Source organism: Haplochromis burtoni, unplaced genomic scaffold, assembly GCF_018398535.1.
Source record: "Haplochromis burtoni strain Fernald_Lab_line unplaced genomic scaffold, NCSU_Asbu1 Contig_344, whole genome shotgun sequence".
NCBI classification, from domain to species: domain Eukaryota; kingdom Metazoa; phylum Chordata; class Actinopteri; order Cichliformes; family Cichlidae; genus Haplochromis; species Haplochromis burtoni.
This window is the reverse complement of record NW_024582705.1, coordinates 337,667-350,939: the sequence shown is the minus strand read 5'-3', so window position 1 is coordinate 350,939 and position 13,273 is coordinate 337,667. Positions and strand designations below refer to the sequence as shown.

Below are 13,273 nucleotides of genomic sequence, written 5' to 3'. Positions count from 1 at the left end.
CGCTACAGCAGCCAACGACCACTGCAGTGCAGTAGCCAACCAGCAACCAGCTAGCCAGCTTGACTACTCACAGAGAAATATGGATGAAATAATGATACAAGTTAACGGGTAGGTTAAATGTTTATTATATGTAGCCAATCAGCGCGACACAGTTTTCTGTTTTATATCATTTATTATATACCCGCGTGCGCTATCGTTTCACCCGCGCTCTCCTGCGTGCCTACGCTGTGCTTACAAACCTGTCATAAACCAACTTAGCCAAACTGAGCTAGCTAGCTAACCATTTTGAACTGCTAGTCAGAGGTAGTTACCGTGCTAGCTTGGTAACTTAGCCTGACTGACCCAGGCTCCCGTGGAGTTTATAGGCAACTTCAACTGTCTGCAGCATCCGTTGCGCTGGCCGACACCATAGAACAGCTAATGTAGCTTCTTACTAAATGAACCAGCCCACCGCTTGTGGAGCTCTATCTCTGTTGATTTTCTTGTTGTTGGCTAAGTTGATTAGGTGTCCAGTCAAAGCTGCCCATGTTGGACTAGCTTTCACATACAGCAAACACAGGTCATGACAGACAGACTGACAGAAGAGGCTAAAGCAAGAACAATTACATATTATCTTAAAAATCTGCATATTGTGCACGGCTTTTGTTTATGTCTTATTTATGTTGCTTATATTTATGTCAGTTACTGAATGTTGATAGTAGATCTAAGATCAAAACTAAGAGTTGATTTGGTGTCTTTTCTTGGCTTTTACATGTATTATACATTAACGTATTAATGCATTGTCGTGTTCACAGTTCAGCAGCACTTCCTGTTGTTGAAGCTGGAAATACAAGAAGTGTGATTAAGCGCACTCTGAACTTTTCTCCTTTGGTCCCTAGCTGTCAGAGTGACTTCCTCTGCATGGGCCCATAAAAATGTCCACAGATGACAGTATCTCAGAGGATGTGTCCAGCTCAGGGGCTTTGAGCCATTGCCATGTCAGTGCTGATGGGGATGTGGGCAAGGAGAGCGAAAACTCGCTGGTGTCTTCTGAGGGGACATCAGCCTCAGGACTGGCTGTCTCTGAGGGGAGACGCACAACCTCCCAAACAACAGGAGGCACTGTGGAGTGCAGGCCCATGGACATCACACCAGCATGCAACAAGATCAGGTATCGTAACTCTTAAGTTCCTTACTGTATGAGGAAGTGTCTGCATAAAAAAAGAAACACTTGCCCCTTTTAAAATATTAAATATTTGAATATTTTTTTCCTAATGCAGGTGTGTTGTTGCAGTTTTTTTTTTAAATTTAAATGCTTAAAAGGAAATTGATTTACATTTACTACCTATTTATGCAGAATATTTTCTCCATTATTGTGACAGCTCTCTTTAAATGCTTGTGGAAATTTGAACATATGTAGGAGTGTTGAATATGAAGATGCATTGACTGCAATTTTCTGTGTCAATTTTGATTTATGGTCTTTTAAAACTCCTGTTACAGTTTTTTTTCTTTCTAAGAACTACAATTGACTGCATACATGATTATTTCTCAGATTTCAATGGAATGGAAAATTGAATAGGTGCTGATATTACTCTGTTGTGTTCAGTGGACCTTTTTGTGTTGTGTTTGGAAAACCTCTGAACAGATTGAGTTTAGACATGTACAGACAAAGCTATCTTTAAGCAGCATTCTATCAAAAGTAGTAGAGCACGTGGATTACTGGATCTTTCAAGTAGATACTATACATACAGTATACATATTGGGTGGTATTTATTTATAGTTACACATATAGAGTGTTAAACTGGAAGAGGAAGTATAGGGCTATTTTGTTAATTTCCACCAAAACATTTCAAAGATTAAAGATAACGTCCAGTGCTTGACACTGCCTGCTGCTCAGCTGTGACGTTACTCTGCTGGATGTACTGCAGACAAACGTGTCAGAGCTATTCTTCAAGATAAACACTGTTTTTAAATATACAGATGGATATTCTTCTGCCTTATGTTGCATAAAAATATTTTTAATATTGGCGCATGTTGAACAAAATATCAGACACTGAAAAGTCTGTGATAGGCTGCAGATATTGGCTGAACTAAGAAGTAGAGATCTTTTTTGACTTTTATAATTTTATTTAGTTGTCTCTAAAATACTGCTCAGCTATAATAATAATAATAATAATAATAATAATAATAATAATAATAATAATATTGCCAGACAGTATAAAATAATACTGGCTGGAGAAACATATCTAATATATTCTAATCTAATATCTAATATTTTAATACTTGATACAATATTTTAACAATATCCAATTTGTTTTACAGGAGCCTATGTCTGAGCACAGATGAAGCCTTTGAACAAGGGAAGACCCTACCATTCATCAATCCAAGCTCCCTGGAGACCCTTAGGGCCCTGGTCCAGGAGATCCAGAGCAGTGGAGAGACAGACCCTGAGATCTGGAAGGACTGCGAGGTAGGAAAATACCCATTGAGACTGGAAGACAATAGGTCTTGTAGAAAGGCTGATGATGAAGTGTAGTTGGTGTTTGCTGCTGTAGCAGTTTGTTCTTGTGCGCTGTATTTGGCTGCTGGTAGCCTCAGTTCAGACTTGTCACATGTATTTTTTGATCAAATCACACCTGACAGTAAGATAGATGCACACATACACATTTACAGACCCCAACACCCACACAGCACCACTCCACAGCTGATCTTTTCAGACACAGGATGTGATTTGCAGAGAACAGACAACTGTGATGCTCTACAATGTGAAGGCACTTTATGGCACAGTTCATCAAGCTTGAAGGCTTTCAGTTTGTACACCTGGGTATAACACACTCTGTTCTCAATCTTTAATTACTGTATGGGTAGGTCACAGGAAAATTAAATCCTTCCTATGTCTTCTTTCTCTCTAATGGAGGTTTGTATCATAATTGTTGTACACAGCTGGGTTCTCTGGCACCTTCATAAATACACATAGTATTGCAGTCTTTTAGTGTACATGGAACTATTTTCTTTTGTGTTCTCAACTCTACTCAATTCAGATTTATTTATAAAGAGCATTGTTTGTCTCTGTGTAAGTTAACCCGCCCTCATGTGTTTCATGCTGCTCTGGATTCATTTTGCCTTTGTGGATATTATATTCTTTGGACTGCTTAAACAACCCTATTAAAAATGTATTTTGAGTTTAACCCTTGGCTGTTTTGGTGTTCTGCATTTGGGTCAGTATTCTGCGATTCATGGGAGTGGGACCTGGAAAGGGAGCAGGTTTGTAGGAGCTTGGTGATGTAAGAAGGGGCCAAACCATGAAGGGCTCTATTGACAAAGAGAAGGATCTTGAAATCAATGAAATCAATTCAAAATTTTTCAGGAAATCAAGAAACTAAAGCGGGTATAATATGATGTCTTTTTTGAGTCCGTGTGAGGATCCTAGCAACAGCATTTTCGATAAACTGAAGGTGGGACAGAGAGGACTGAGACAATTGTAAAGTGAATTGCAGTAGTTGAGTGGGAAGAAATGAGGGCATGGATAACAATCTCCAGATCTTTCACATACAGAAAAGGCTTAATTTCTGATATGGAACAGAGATTAAAAAAACAAAACAAAGACGTTTTTAACCACTGAGGTAATTTGCTTGTCAAACTTAATCAGAAAGTGGGCTTCTCATTGGGGTTGAGGCAGAGGTGCAGCTGAATAGTGTCAGTATGAGAATGAATAGAGATTGTGTTTACTCATGATTTGTCCCAGAGTAAGCAAAACTGGGAGACCAGAATAAGCCCTAAAATGGAATCCTGAGATACCCTACAATAAGGTGCACCTGATGTAGAAGAATTGTTTTCATTTTATACTTTTTAAAGATGTTGTTTTTCTGTATGCAAGGAATAAGTTGCTGAAGAATTTTGGTAGTGGTTGTTTGTAGAGATTGGTAATTATTAGGTAATTTGGAGTCTAAGTTGTACTTTCTCAGCAAGGGCTAGATTACCTGCTTCAAGAGAGATGGAACAGTACCAGTAGATTTAGAAGTGTTGATAATGGAGAGGGTGCTTGGATCAAATACATCTTTCAGAAGAGTGGAAGGCACAGTAACTAGAGAGCAAGTTGTAGATTTCAATGAGAAATCTCTGTCTTTGTAAGAGTGGGTAGTGTAATCTGTTTAAAACAGTCTATTTGAGAGAGTCAGTTAAAATGTGAAAGGGGTGGGAATTAGGGCTGCACGATTTTGCATAAAATGAGAATCACGATCTTTTGGCTTAGAATTGAGATCACGATTCTCTCACGATTTTCTTTTCCAGTATAAATATTTATTGCACTTATTAACTGCACATCAACTTCGTAACAGTTGAGACTGAACATAAAAACAATAAATAAACATAAAAACAACAAATGTCTCACGTTTTGTTGTTGCCGCAAAATGTTGTACTGCTTGAAATTCCGTCTCCACCGTTGCTCGACACTGCGTGTATAGAGCAGGTAGTGCAACAATAGAAAAATAGTTGCGTGTAGCGTTTGTCTAGGGTGTTGATCATTTTCCTAAATCCCTCGTTTTGCACAGTGTTGATGGGAGCCATATCTTTGGTCAGGTGATAAGTAATAGCCTTCGTAATTTCTTTGTGCCTGCGGGAGTTCGACGGGTATAGGGAAGCGCTGTATAAGGTTCCCGTTATTGATGTTTGGGTGGTTGACCGGGACGGATTTTCTCCTGTCACTTTCTCGTCATCCCTGATGTGCTCTCCGTTGTTTTTTCCCTGCTAATTTTAGCATCACACGGCACAGCTTCTGTATCACGTGGTACAAGGCTCTGCCCTTGTCATTTGTTGAGCAGGAAGAGTGAGCGCTTGTTTTCATGCAGATTACGTCCCGGATCAAAATGCGGTACAATCGTCGTCGTCTTTTTTATTTTTTATTTTATTTTAATCGTTGTCATTTGGAAATGAGATCGCACATAAGTATGAATCGAGATCGCGATTTTCTAACGATTAATCGTGCAGCCCTAGTGGGAATGCTATTAGTCTCAACTTTACTAGTAAATTGTAGAAATTATTCACATTTTAAGAGTTGATGGGAGAAAACATACATTGAGCAATCATCAATCATTGAGCCAGGACGACTGTTTAAGTCCAGACTTTCTCAATTTATACAGAGCAGCAGTATCCATAATTGAGGAGCAAGTGCTTTTGAATAAGTTAGTAAAATCTTCATGGCTGAGATAGAGCAGGGAAGCTGCTATGGACCAAGCATCTGTTGCAGCTTTGAAGGACTCACCAAAATAGTTAGCAGTGGAAGAATTGATATAATGTGATTGGTGAAAAGGTAGATGCTGTGTGGCAGGGGGAAGAAGGAGCAGCATATCAAAAAGGATAATATAGAATTCTAATGAAAAAGCATCAGTTATATCCAGATTACAAATTGAAATACCAAAAGACAAATCTAGGTCTAATATATGGTCCGTCTCAGAGTGGGTGCAGTAGTGAGCCAAGTGAGATTAAAAGAATGATGGAGGTGCATTAAAAAAATTTACCGTAGGTTTATCAGGACAGCAAACATGGACATTAAAATCACCAAGAATTAAAACTTGATCAAATTTTGTTATTGTTCTTGAAAGAAAATCACAGAATTGATTGATAAAGCCCTTCTGAAATGGCACATGGAAGCTATCAAGAGCAGATTGACCATCAAGTTACAATCAGCTGGGCAGAGTTTGATGAGTGGAGAAATTTCCCGAGGATTCACGAAGTGGAAGGAAATCCAGAAGTCAGTGGCTTAGCCCCTAGGGATAGGTTGGAGTAGGCTTTACCTGGGCGCAAGAATACAGTGGTAGACAAGTTGACAAGGCTGGTCAGATAAGCTGATATCAGTTAGAGACGTGCATTCTCAACTGAACACTTCTTGCACCTTTCCTCTGATGGCAGCCACAGGGGTTAGCGCAGGGCCCTCTAGGTATACTGAGGGGTAGTTAGCGGAAAGGGCATTTCTGATTAAATTCAAATGTGTAAGTGTCCCTGAAAGAAGAGAGTTGGGCAGTCATAAACTATGGCAGCTTGACATTATTTATTCAAATTTAAATAAACAGAGACCTGACAAACACCAAGGGCAGCAGGTGGTGAGACGCAGCCAGACACAAAGGCGCGGCCATACTGATATGGTGGATGTCCAGAAAGCTGATTTCTTGACCATGCAGTATAATAGCGAGTATATAGATTACACATGTGGTTATGTTCATGCTGTTTCTTCATACATATAGCATGTTCACACATGTTTGATTCACATAGGCAGAGGTTCATTTTCATGTCATGAGGACCTTAGTGGCACATGGAAGTAGGGCTGTTCGATATAACGATATATATCGGATGATGATATAAAAACGTCTATCGTTTCATTTTACGCTATCGTTTGTTTCGTGGTGTCGCAAAATAAACTGTTTACGGCAATATTTTTTCATCGTTTTGATGGTCACTGTCACGGCTATATTAATTTCTTAAAGTTCTCTCTTTCTCTTATATTTTATATAACCACACTACAGACGGACAAGCGCCTGTTTTTATGCGTTGTGGTTAGCAACAACGACGGTAACAGCATCGCGTGTCCGCTTGTTTATGTTCCACATAAACCTTTCACAATAAAGCTCAAGATCCTGTTGAGACTTTTCAAAATAAACTGAATCACGTGAAAGAGCAGATTATTTACGGATGAGAATTAAAAAAGAGCCGCCAGGTGCTAAAAAATAAACCTTAGACTCAAACGTTAGAACAGGCTTTTCCCCGCAGCACGCCGTGTAATAAATACTCACAAAGAAAACGGCGGTACAACTTATGTCTAAAAATGTATAGTTTCATGCATCGGTTAAAACACTCGACTCCAGCTACATGACGCGCAGCTGGAAACACTTCCCGCAAGACGAGCTGCCCGAGAGTCACAGAATTTACAGAAAATGTTACATTTTTGTGATTTATATCGTTGTCAGGACGATAGAATTCTTATATCGGGATATGACATTTCGGTCATATCGCACAGCCCTACATGGAAGCATCTGTCTGACAAGACATATTTAAGGAGAGGGAATTTATGTTTCATATGGGTTTTTTTTGTTTTAAATAAAAAATTAAAACTTGAAAAAGTTAACTTATACATTTTCTTTCATGGAGAAATCTAAAATTAATTAATTAATAAAATCTCAGAAATAACTGATGGACTGTGGTTTCAGTGCCCATATCTAATTGTGTACGTTGTATACTGAACAACTGTTGACTCCTAAACTCCTAAATAAAAATTCCACAGTGGTGGGGAGGGAAACAAAGAGAAACCGGCTTCTTTTTTCCACCATAACAGGCCGTGTTTACAGGCCGTTCCAGTGTTTATCTATCTTACACGCTCGACCAAACAACAAATACAAAATTAAACAAAAAGTACGTTAAAAATAAAAATGTCTCTTCCAGCGAGCATTAAAAAACAAACAAACCAAACTTCGATGTAATGTTAAGTCTTTTGTGCGATTTGGCGCATCTCAAATAAATAAATGAATAATACAAAAAGTAGCTATATTAAAACTAAAACAAACAAGAAAAGAAAGCAAAATATTCCCTCTAAACAAAACTATAAATAATAAAACAAGAAAAAATCAAAGGAGTGAAAGGGTTAGACTCATACGAGCATACAAAGTGGACTAAAGACATTAGCTTGCTGCCCAACTTTCATCACACTCATATTTATAATTATATGGTCCTAAGTGTGAGTCCATACACTCATGAAGTGTTTAGTAACTTCAGGTCCCTTAACAAGCCCAGTTCCAGTTTACTGATGGATGGGTACAGGACCTTGAGATGTTCCGAGTAGCCAGATATGTAGGTGGACACCAGGTTTTATTCTAAGTGAAGGGCAACCCTTCAAAAAACGGACAGAGCAGTGGAGTAGCCAAGGCAATAGAACAATACAAAACTTTGTACTAAAATATAATGTATTTCACAAAAAAGATTTAAAACAGTTAAAAACATCCCTGGCCACGGGGAACACACAGTAAAAACATAAAAACAACACTAAAAGTCCAGTGGCGTCAGCCACAGCATTAAAATCCACTAAAATCGGAGCGGGGCAAAGAAAACCCGACAGCGACCCCGGCCGTCCTGTCTGTCTCTTCGCTCCGGAGTACTGCAACAGTCACTGTTCTTTCCAGTGAAAGGGATTTCTTGTAGCACAGTGTGTCTCGGGACTTACCCTGCAATCCAGGGGATCTGTCGCCTCTTCGTGACTTTGGAAAGATGACTTGAACAATTTTTCTTCCATGATGGAATCTGATAAAAACCGATCTCTTTACCCGTCGGCTTCCCGTGGCTGTCATGCGACTGGCTATGGCAGTTAGTAATACAACAGCTTCTTGCCATTCTTTGTGTCTCTGTTTATCTCTGTGTGACTGTTGTCTTGTAATAGCCCGCGCTTTTATTCAAAGTAAGACAAGTAACGATGTTTGTTTTTCTGCTACAGGGTCGATGGCTGCATCTGTTTCAGCTGGTTGAGAAGCAATACCAAGAGCAAATACTTGCTCAGCAAGAACAATACCAGTGCCAAATACAGGTAAGCCTGGATTTAACATCATGTCCTGTTTTATGAAATTGGACCACCTCAAAAAAGAGATGGTGGATTACAAGGGGACTATCTTAATGAGTATATTGAAAGCAATTTCTTACAGTAAAATAATTCCTCTTTTTCAGTTGATTCAGGATGAAATTAAGGCCCTTGTTCAGCTCCAAAACCGCCAGGCTAGTGTCCAGCCACATGGGGAGTTCTCCCCAACTCCTGTGAGCAAAAGTACCACAAACATGAAGGACTATATTTTCCCCCCTGTCTCCAGTGAATGTACTGTTCCCAAAACTGTGTCCAGTGACAATGACAGTCTGGCAGCTCCCGTCCATACCCCTTTTAGCTCCCCATCGCCTCCACTCCCTAGGTCTGAGGCCACAAATCAGCGGGATGAGCGTGTAACCACAGTGCTCAGCAGTGGATATGGGACTCTTTCTACTTGGGAGTCAAGTCTGGAACCTGCAGGTTCACCGGGAGAAGATGAGGTTGTTGGTCAAAGAAGCGAGAAGCATCACTGGTCCATTAACTTCCAGAAAGACACAGAGACAAGTATGCTTGGTTGCCAGCAAGATTTCTCCAATGAGAGGATGCTCGGAGTGAATGAATCACTAGTTTATCAGCAGAAAATCTCTGGGTATGTAAGGTCAAACACATCCATGCTAAACTGAGTTTGTAAGGATGTACTGTGGTGTTTTCTCAGCTTTTTCAGACATAAACGTCTATCTGTTAACCCAAGAGCATCTGAAAATGGCTATAGACAAAGTCTGACACTAGTCCATAAACATTACAGACACGGTAAAAGGCACGGTTTACACATGTTCAGCTGGCCAACAGTTTATTTTATATGTTGAGTGTTTAAAATAATGGGAAAGTCTTCAATGTGATAAAGACAGAGTCTGTGACAGGTCAAATTAATGAGATTTAGTCGGGAGCCAAAGTTATTTGTTGCCTGCAGCTGCCTGTAGAAGTCTTGCCTCTGAGTTTCCAACACCTGCAGCATCAATCATTAAGCAAGAGAGCTGAGCAGATTTATGAATGTGACACAACAATAGTAGCTTCATTAATTACTTAAAATAAATGGTGCCCAACATATAGACACCATTGATTAGGATCAAGCAGCTAGTGACTGTGTACTTCACTTCAGATCTGTCACGCAGTCAGTTTATACCCAGTTTATACCCTACAGTGAGGAACATGAATGTAAACATGAGCTAAAAGAAATACACTGATGAAGCCATCAATGTTAAGTGTTCTGTGTTTGAAACTGGTTTTATAAATACATTTAATATCAAATTTAATTGCCTGTAGATGTTTTCTAAAACATTTTTTGAAACTAAATGGCCACCCAACATGACATAGTCACATGAGTCTCTGGCTGGCAGATGATAGGAAGCCCAAATTCAAACAAGAAAACAATACATATGTCTCAAAAATTTAGCATATCCTGCCAAGTATCTAGATCATCATATGCAGATCATCCCCCTATCACACTAGCTACTTTAGTAATACTGTTAGGAATTAGTAACTTAATCTGGAAAGTACTAACACAGTATTACAATATAAATGCACTTGGTAAATGGCTCTAGAATAGTGGTTTTCTTAAGTTTCGATAAATGAAAACAAAATTAAAAATGTAATTAAGGACAAAAACATGTGTATGTGTGCTTACCCAATTATTTTGGACATGTTTGCAAGTGCGAGTCTTTATTAAGCTTTATTGGAATATATCATTGTGCTAGTGTTTCCTTTCCCTGTCTCACTTGTGTGTTCACCACCTCGCACTCTGAGTGGAGCAGAGGGCACACAGGTGACTCATTCTCAACAAGCGTTAAACTGAACATACTGTAGTGAGAGAAAGAGAGAAAATGCGGTTGTCAGAGCTTTTCAGTTGTGTCTGCGTATGCAACCAGTGTTTTAATCACAAATTGTTACAAACAAACAAAGAAATCTTTGGAATGCCTCCAAACTGCTGACCCTTTGCTGTAATATTAAATAAATAGTAAATATAGAACAAAAAGGCACTGAAGTGACTGGATTGGCAGCAGTATGCTTGTTGTAACAATACTCATTCAACCCTTTAGATACCCTGCAAGAATCCTGTTGAGGTTTAGGCAGCATTTGTCTGAGAAATTATAATTTTACTTACCCTAAGCAATTCTGTTGACAGCACCAGTCAACAGTTGACCTCCTGGGCCCAGAGGCAGAAACTGAGGCCCAAGAAGAGCAAAGCAGGACAAGCGTCATCCCAAATACCAGAGTACCAGGAGCAGCCTCGCAGCCCCAGAGAATCCCACAGTCAAAACACTGTAGAGAGCACAGAGTCCCAGGACCAGGTATAACTCAGGAAGTGGTGACAGCCTCTTCTCCAGGATTATTTGTCCAAGATTTTGCATAGATAAAATAAAATAAAACAAACAAACCCAAAACAGCAGCAGTGCATAGTGTTTATTTGTAGTATTTTTTCTTTTTGCTGTATTTTTCTGTTTTGATTACTTTCCTGCTGCTGAATCTAATCCACTCATTTCTATTGGTTTTCAGCATCAACCAGCTGGGCCATCTTCCAGCTCTTTTCCACTGAGGAGGAGTGATAGTTTAGCATCTGAAGCCTCAGGTAAGAATTCAGTGACTTGAATTCAGACACACAGTGACTGGATTTGGCCACTGTAAAGTATATTGAAATAAATCAAGTACAAAACATGAAATAAAAATAAAAAAAAATACAGGATATTACACTTTTTCTTTTAGAAGATGAAGCCCCTGGTCATATCAGAAATTGAAAACATACATCTCTACACATACCTGGAGAGCTAATTTCTGTGTTTCTTGCAGTTAAACATATAGTAGAGTTACAATAGAGTTGCATTTTTCTCAGCCAGTCAACCATTTTTTAAACAGCTGTTCACTCCAAGGTTTTTTTGTTTTTGTTTTGTTTGTTTGTTTGTTTTGGGGGGGGGGTGTTACTCCAACACTATGGTGCAATTAAGTGTTGATAATAATATGTAGATTACACTAAGGCTCAGTGGAACAACAATAAGATATTTTATATAGACATACACACATATTTTTCAACTAAATTCTTTCTTTAGGTGTAATTTTGGTACTTTTAATAGCTTTGCTAGTAACAAGGAAGATATAAAATATATGTCAGCTGAATATTGGTATTGGAATTGATCCATGTTGGCTATATCCCATCCATATTGATAATGGGATATTAACAATCTTTGGTACAGAAACAAATAAAAAATGAATAGTATCAGCACTGGCTATCAGCCAAATTGTTATTGTAAACATTGCCAGTGGTGTCAACCAATTGAGCAATTAACTAAATATCAGACTCCTTGTTTATATTAAAAACATATATTTTTAGGATGGCCAGCGCTGCCAGAAATATGTGATAAAATTGTAGTTTCAAACAATGTTTCCAAATTATTGCATATAGCAATTAAAGTAAGCCTTTTTTTGTTTTAGGCCTCACGTATTGGCGTCTGAATGAGTGTGATCTCTATCACCCACTACCTGAAAGCTTTGACAGTGGTGCCTATCTACTTCTGCAAGAGGCATCCATGAGTCTGGTGAGTTACGTTATGGTTTACTGTGGCTTCTGAGACTGATATAAAATACATGGTTTGCTTATAATGCTGAGGTTTGATGCCTAATTTGGTCTTCTTTAGACTCCGGGAAGCCAGGAACCTCAGCTGTCTCTCAGAGAGATCTATCAGAACAAGCAAAGAGCAGATTGTAGGCGTTCAGATTGGGAAGGCTCTGCTACTTCTTTTCCGTTGTCACCGCAGGTATGTCACATGACTCAAACTCTGCAATCCCAAGATTGTAGAAGTGATTTACAGAAGATAGATAATGACACGATAAAACATTAATTATTAAAAAACATAATATTTTTAAAAATACAACTGACTGGTGACGTGTTAATCTTGTAATCTTGTAATAAATTTCACATCCACAAGTTCACATTTTCTTACAATTTGTATTTTTGTGCTTCAGATGTTGACACTGGATCCAGCAGCTAACATGCGACAGTCAGATCGCACCTCTGGCTTCACTTCACCCTCTCATTTCAGCAGCCCATCATTCGCCAATCAGCCCCACCGCTACCCTAGAGTTGGGACCCCCATAACCCCTGACAGCATGGTGGATTGCAGCCCCAACCCTGGAGATACAGACTATATCTCTGATACCTCCAGTGTCTCTGCCCCATCTAAAGTGCAAAGCCCATGGGGAAATACAACCCAATTCCTGTCTACCTCCCAAGATAAGGCTCAGCCCTCCCAAACAGACAGCCATCAGCGCAGAGCCAGTGCTCCCTTAGCCAGCGAAGAGGAGGGTAGTCACACCCACACCAGCACCCTGAAGCCTTGTTCAGCCTCTGGTGCTTCTCTGCGTCATGGAGTCAGTCCACACATGGAAAGAGCATCATCACTAGAGGATCCTGTTGTCCTCTCTCTGTACGTACATATGTTATAATGTATAATGTTCTGCTCAACCATTTGCCTATATCTTTCCAAAAAAATGCACTGATATTAACTTTAACTTGTTTGAGCCTTTTCTATCACTTTGTTTTGATGTGTTATTCTCAAACAATCCACTGAGTGTCAATCTGTCTTTGAGTGGTAGATCTTTTCAGTTTCCTTACAGAAAGTTAGCAACGCCACAGGAAAACTAGAAATGCTCTGTATGGTGACATTTTTTTAAAGTTGGGTGGTTTTTTTT

General features: G+C 39.3%; 1 protein-coding gene across 2 annotated transcripts in view; it reads left to right on the top strand.

The window, feature by feature from the left end:
* The window catches only part of LOC102302716 (M-phase phosphoprotein 9), a 26,995-nt gene continuing 13,722 nt past the window's right edge, over nucleotides 1-13,273 (top strand). For both annotated transcript variants that reach the window (XM_005946291.2, XM_014341345.2), the window contains exons 1-10: nucleotides 1-108; nucleotides 879-1,150; nucleotides 2,302-2,449; nucleotides 8,453-8,542; nucleotides 8,680-9,182; nucleotides 10,716-10,881; nucleotides 11,087-11,159; nucleotides 12,017-12,120; nucleotides 12,220-12,339; nucleotides 12,548-13,008. In XM_005946291.2, coding sequence (XP_005946353.1) covers nucleotides 915-1,150; nucleotides 2,302-2,449; nucleotides 8,453-8,542; nucleotides 8,680-9,182; nucleotides 10,716-10,881; nucleotides 11,087-11,159; nucleotides 12,017-12,120; nucleotides 12,220-12,339; nucleotides 12,548-13,008 — 1,901 coding nt within the window. In that variant the 5' untranslated portion in view covers nucleotides 1-108; nucleotides 879-914. The remainder of the gene's footprint in view (nucleotides 109-878; nucleotides 1,151-2,301; nucleotides 2,450-8,452; nucleotides 8,543-8,679; nucleotides 9,183-10,715; nucleotides 10,882-11,086; nucleotides 11,160-12,016; nucleotides 12,121-12,219; nucleotides 12,340-12,547; nucleotides 13,009-13,273) is intronic.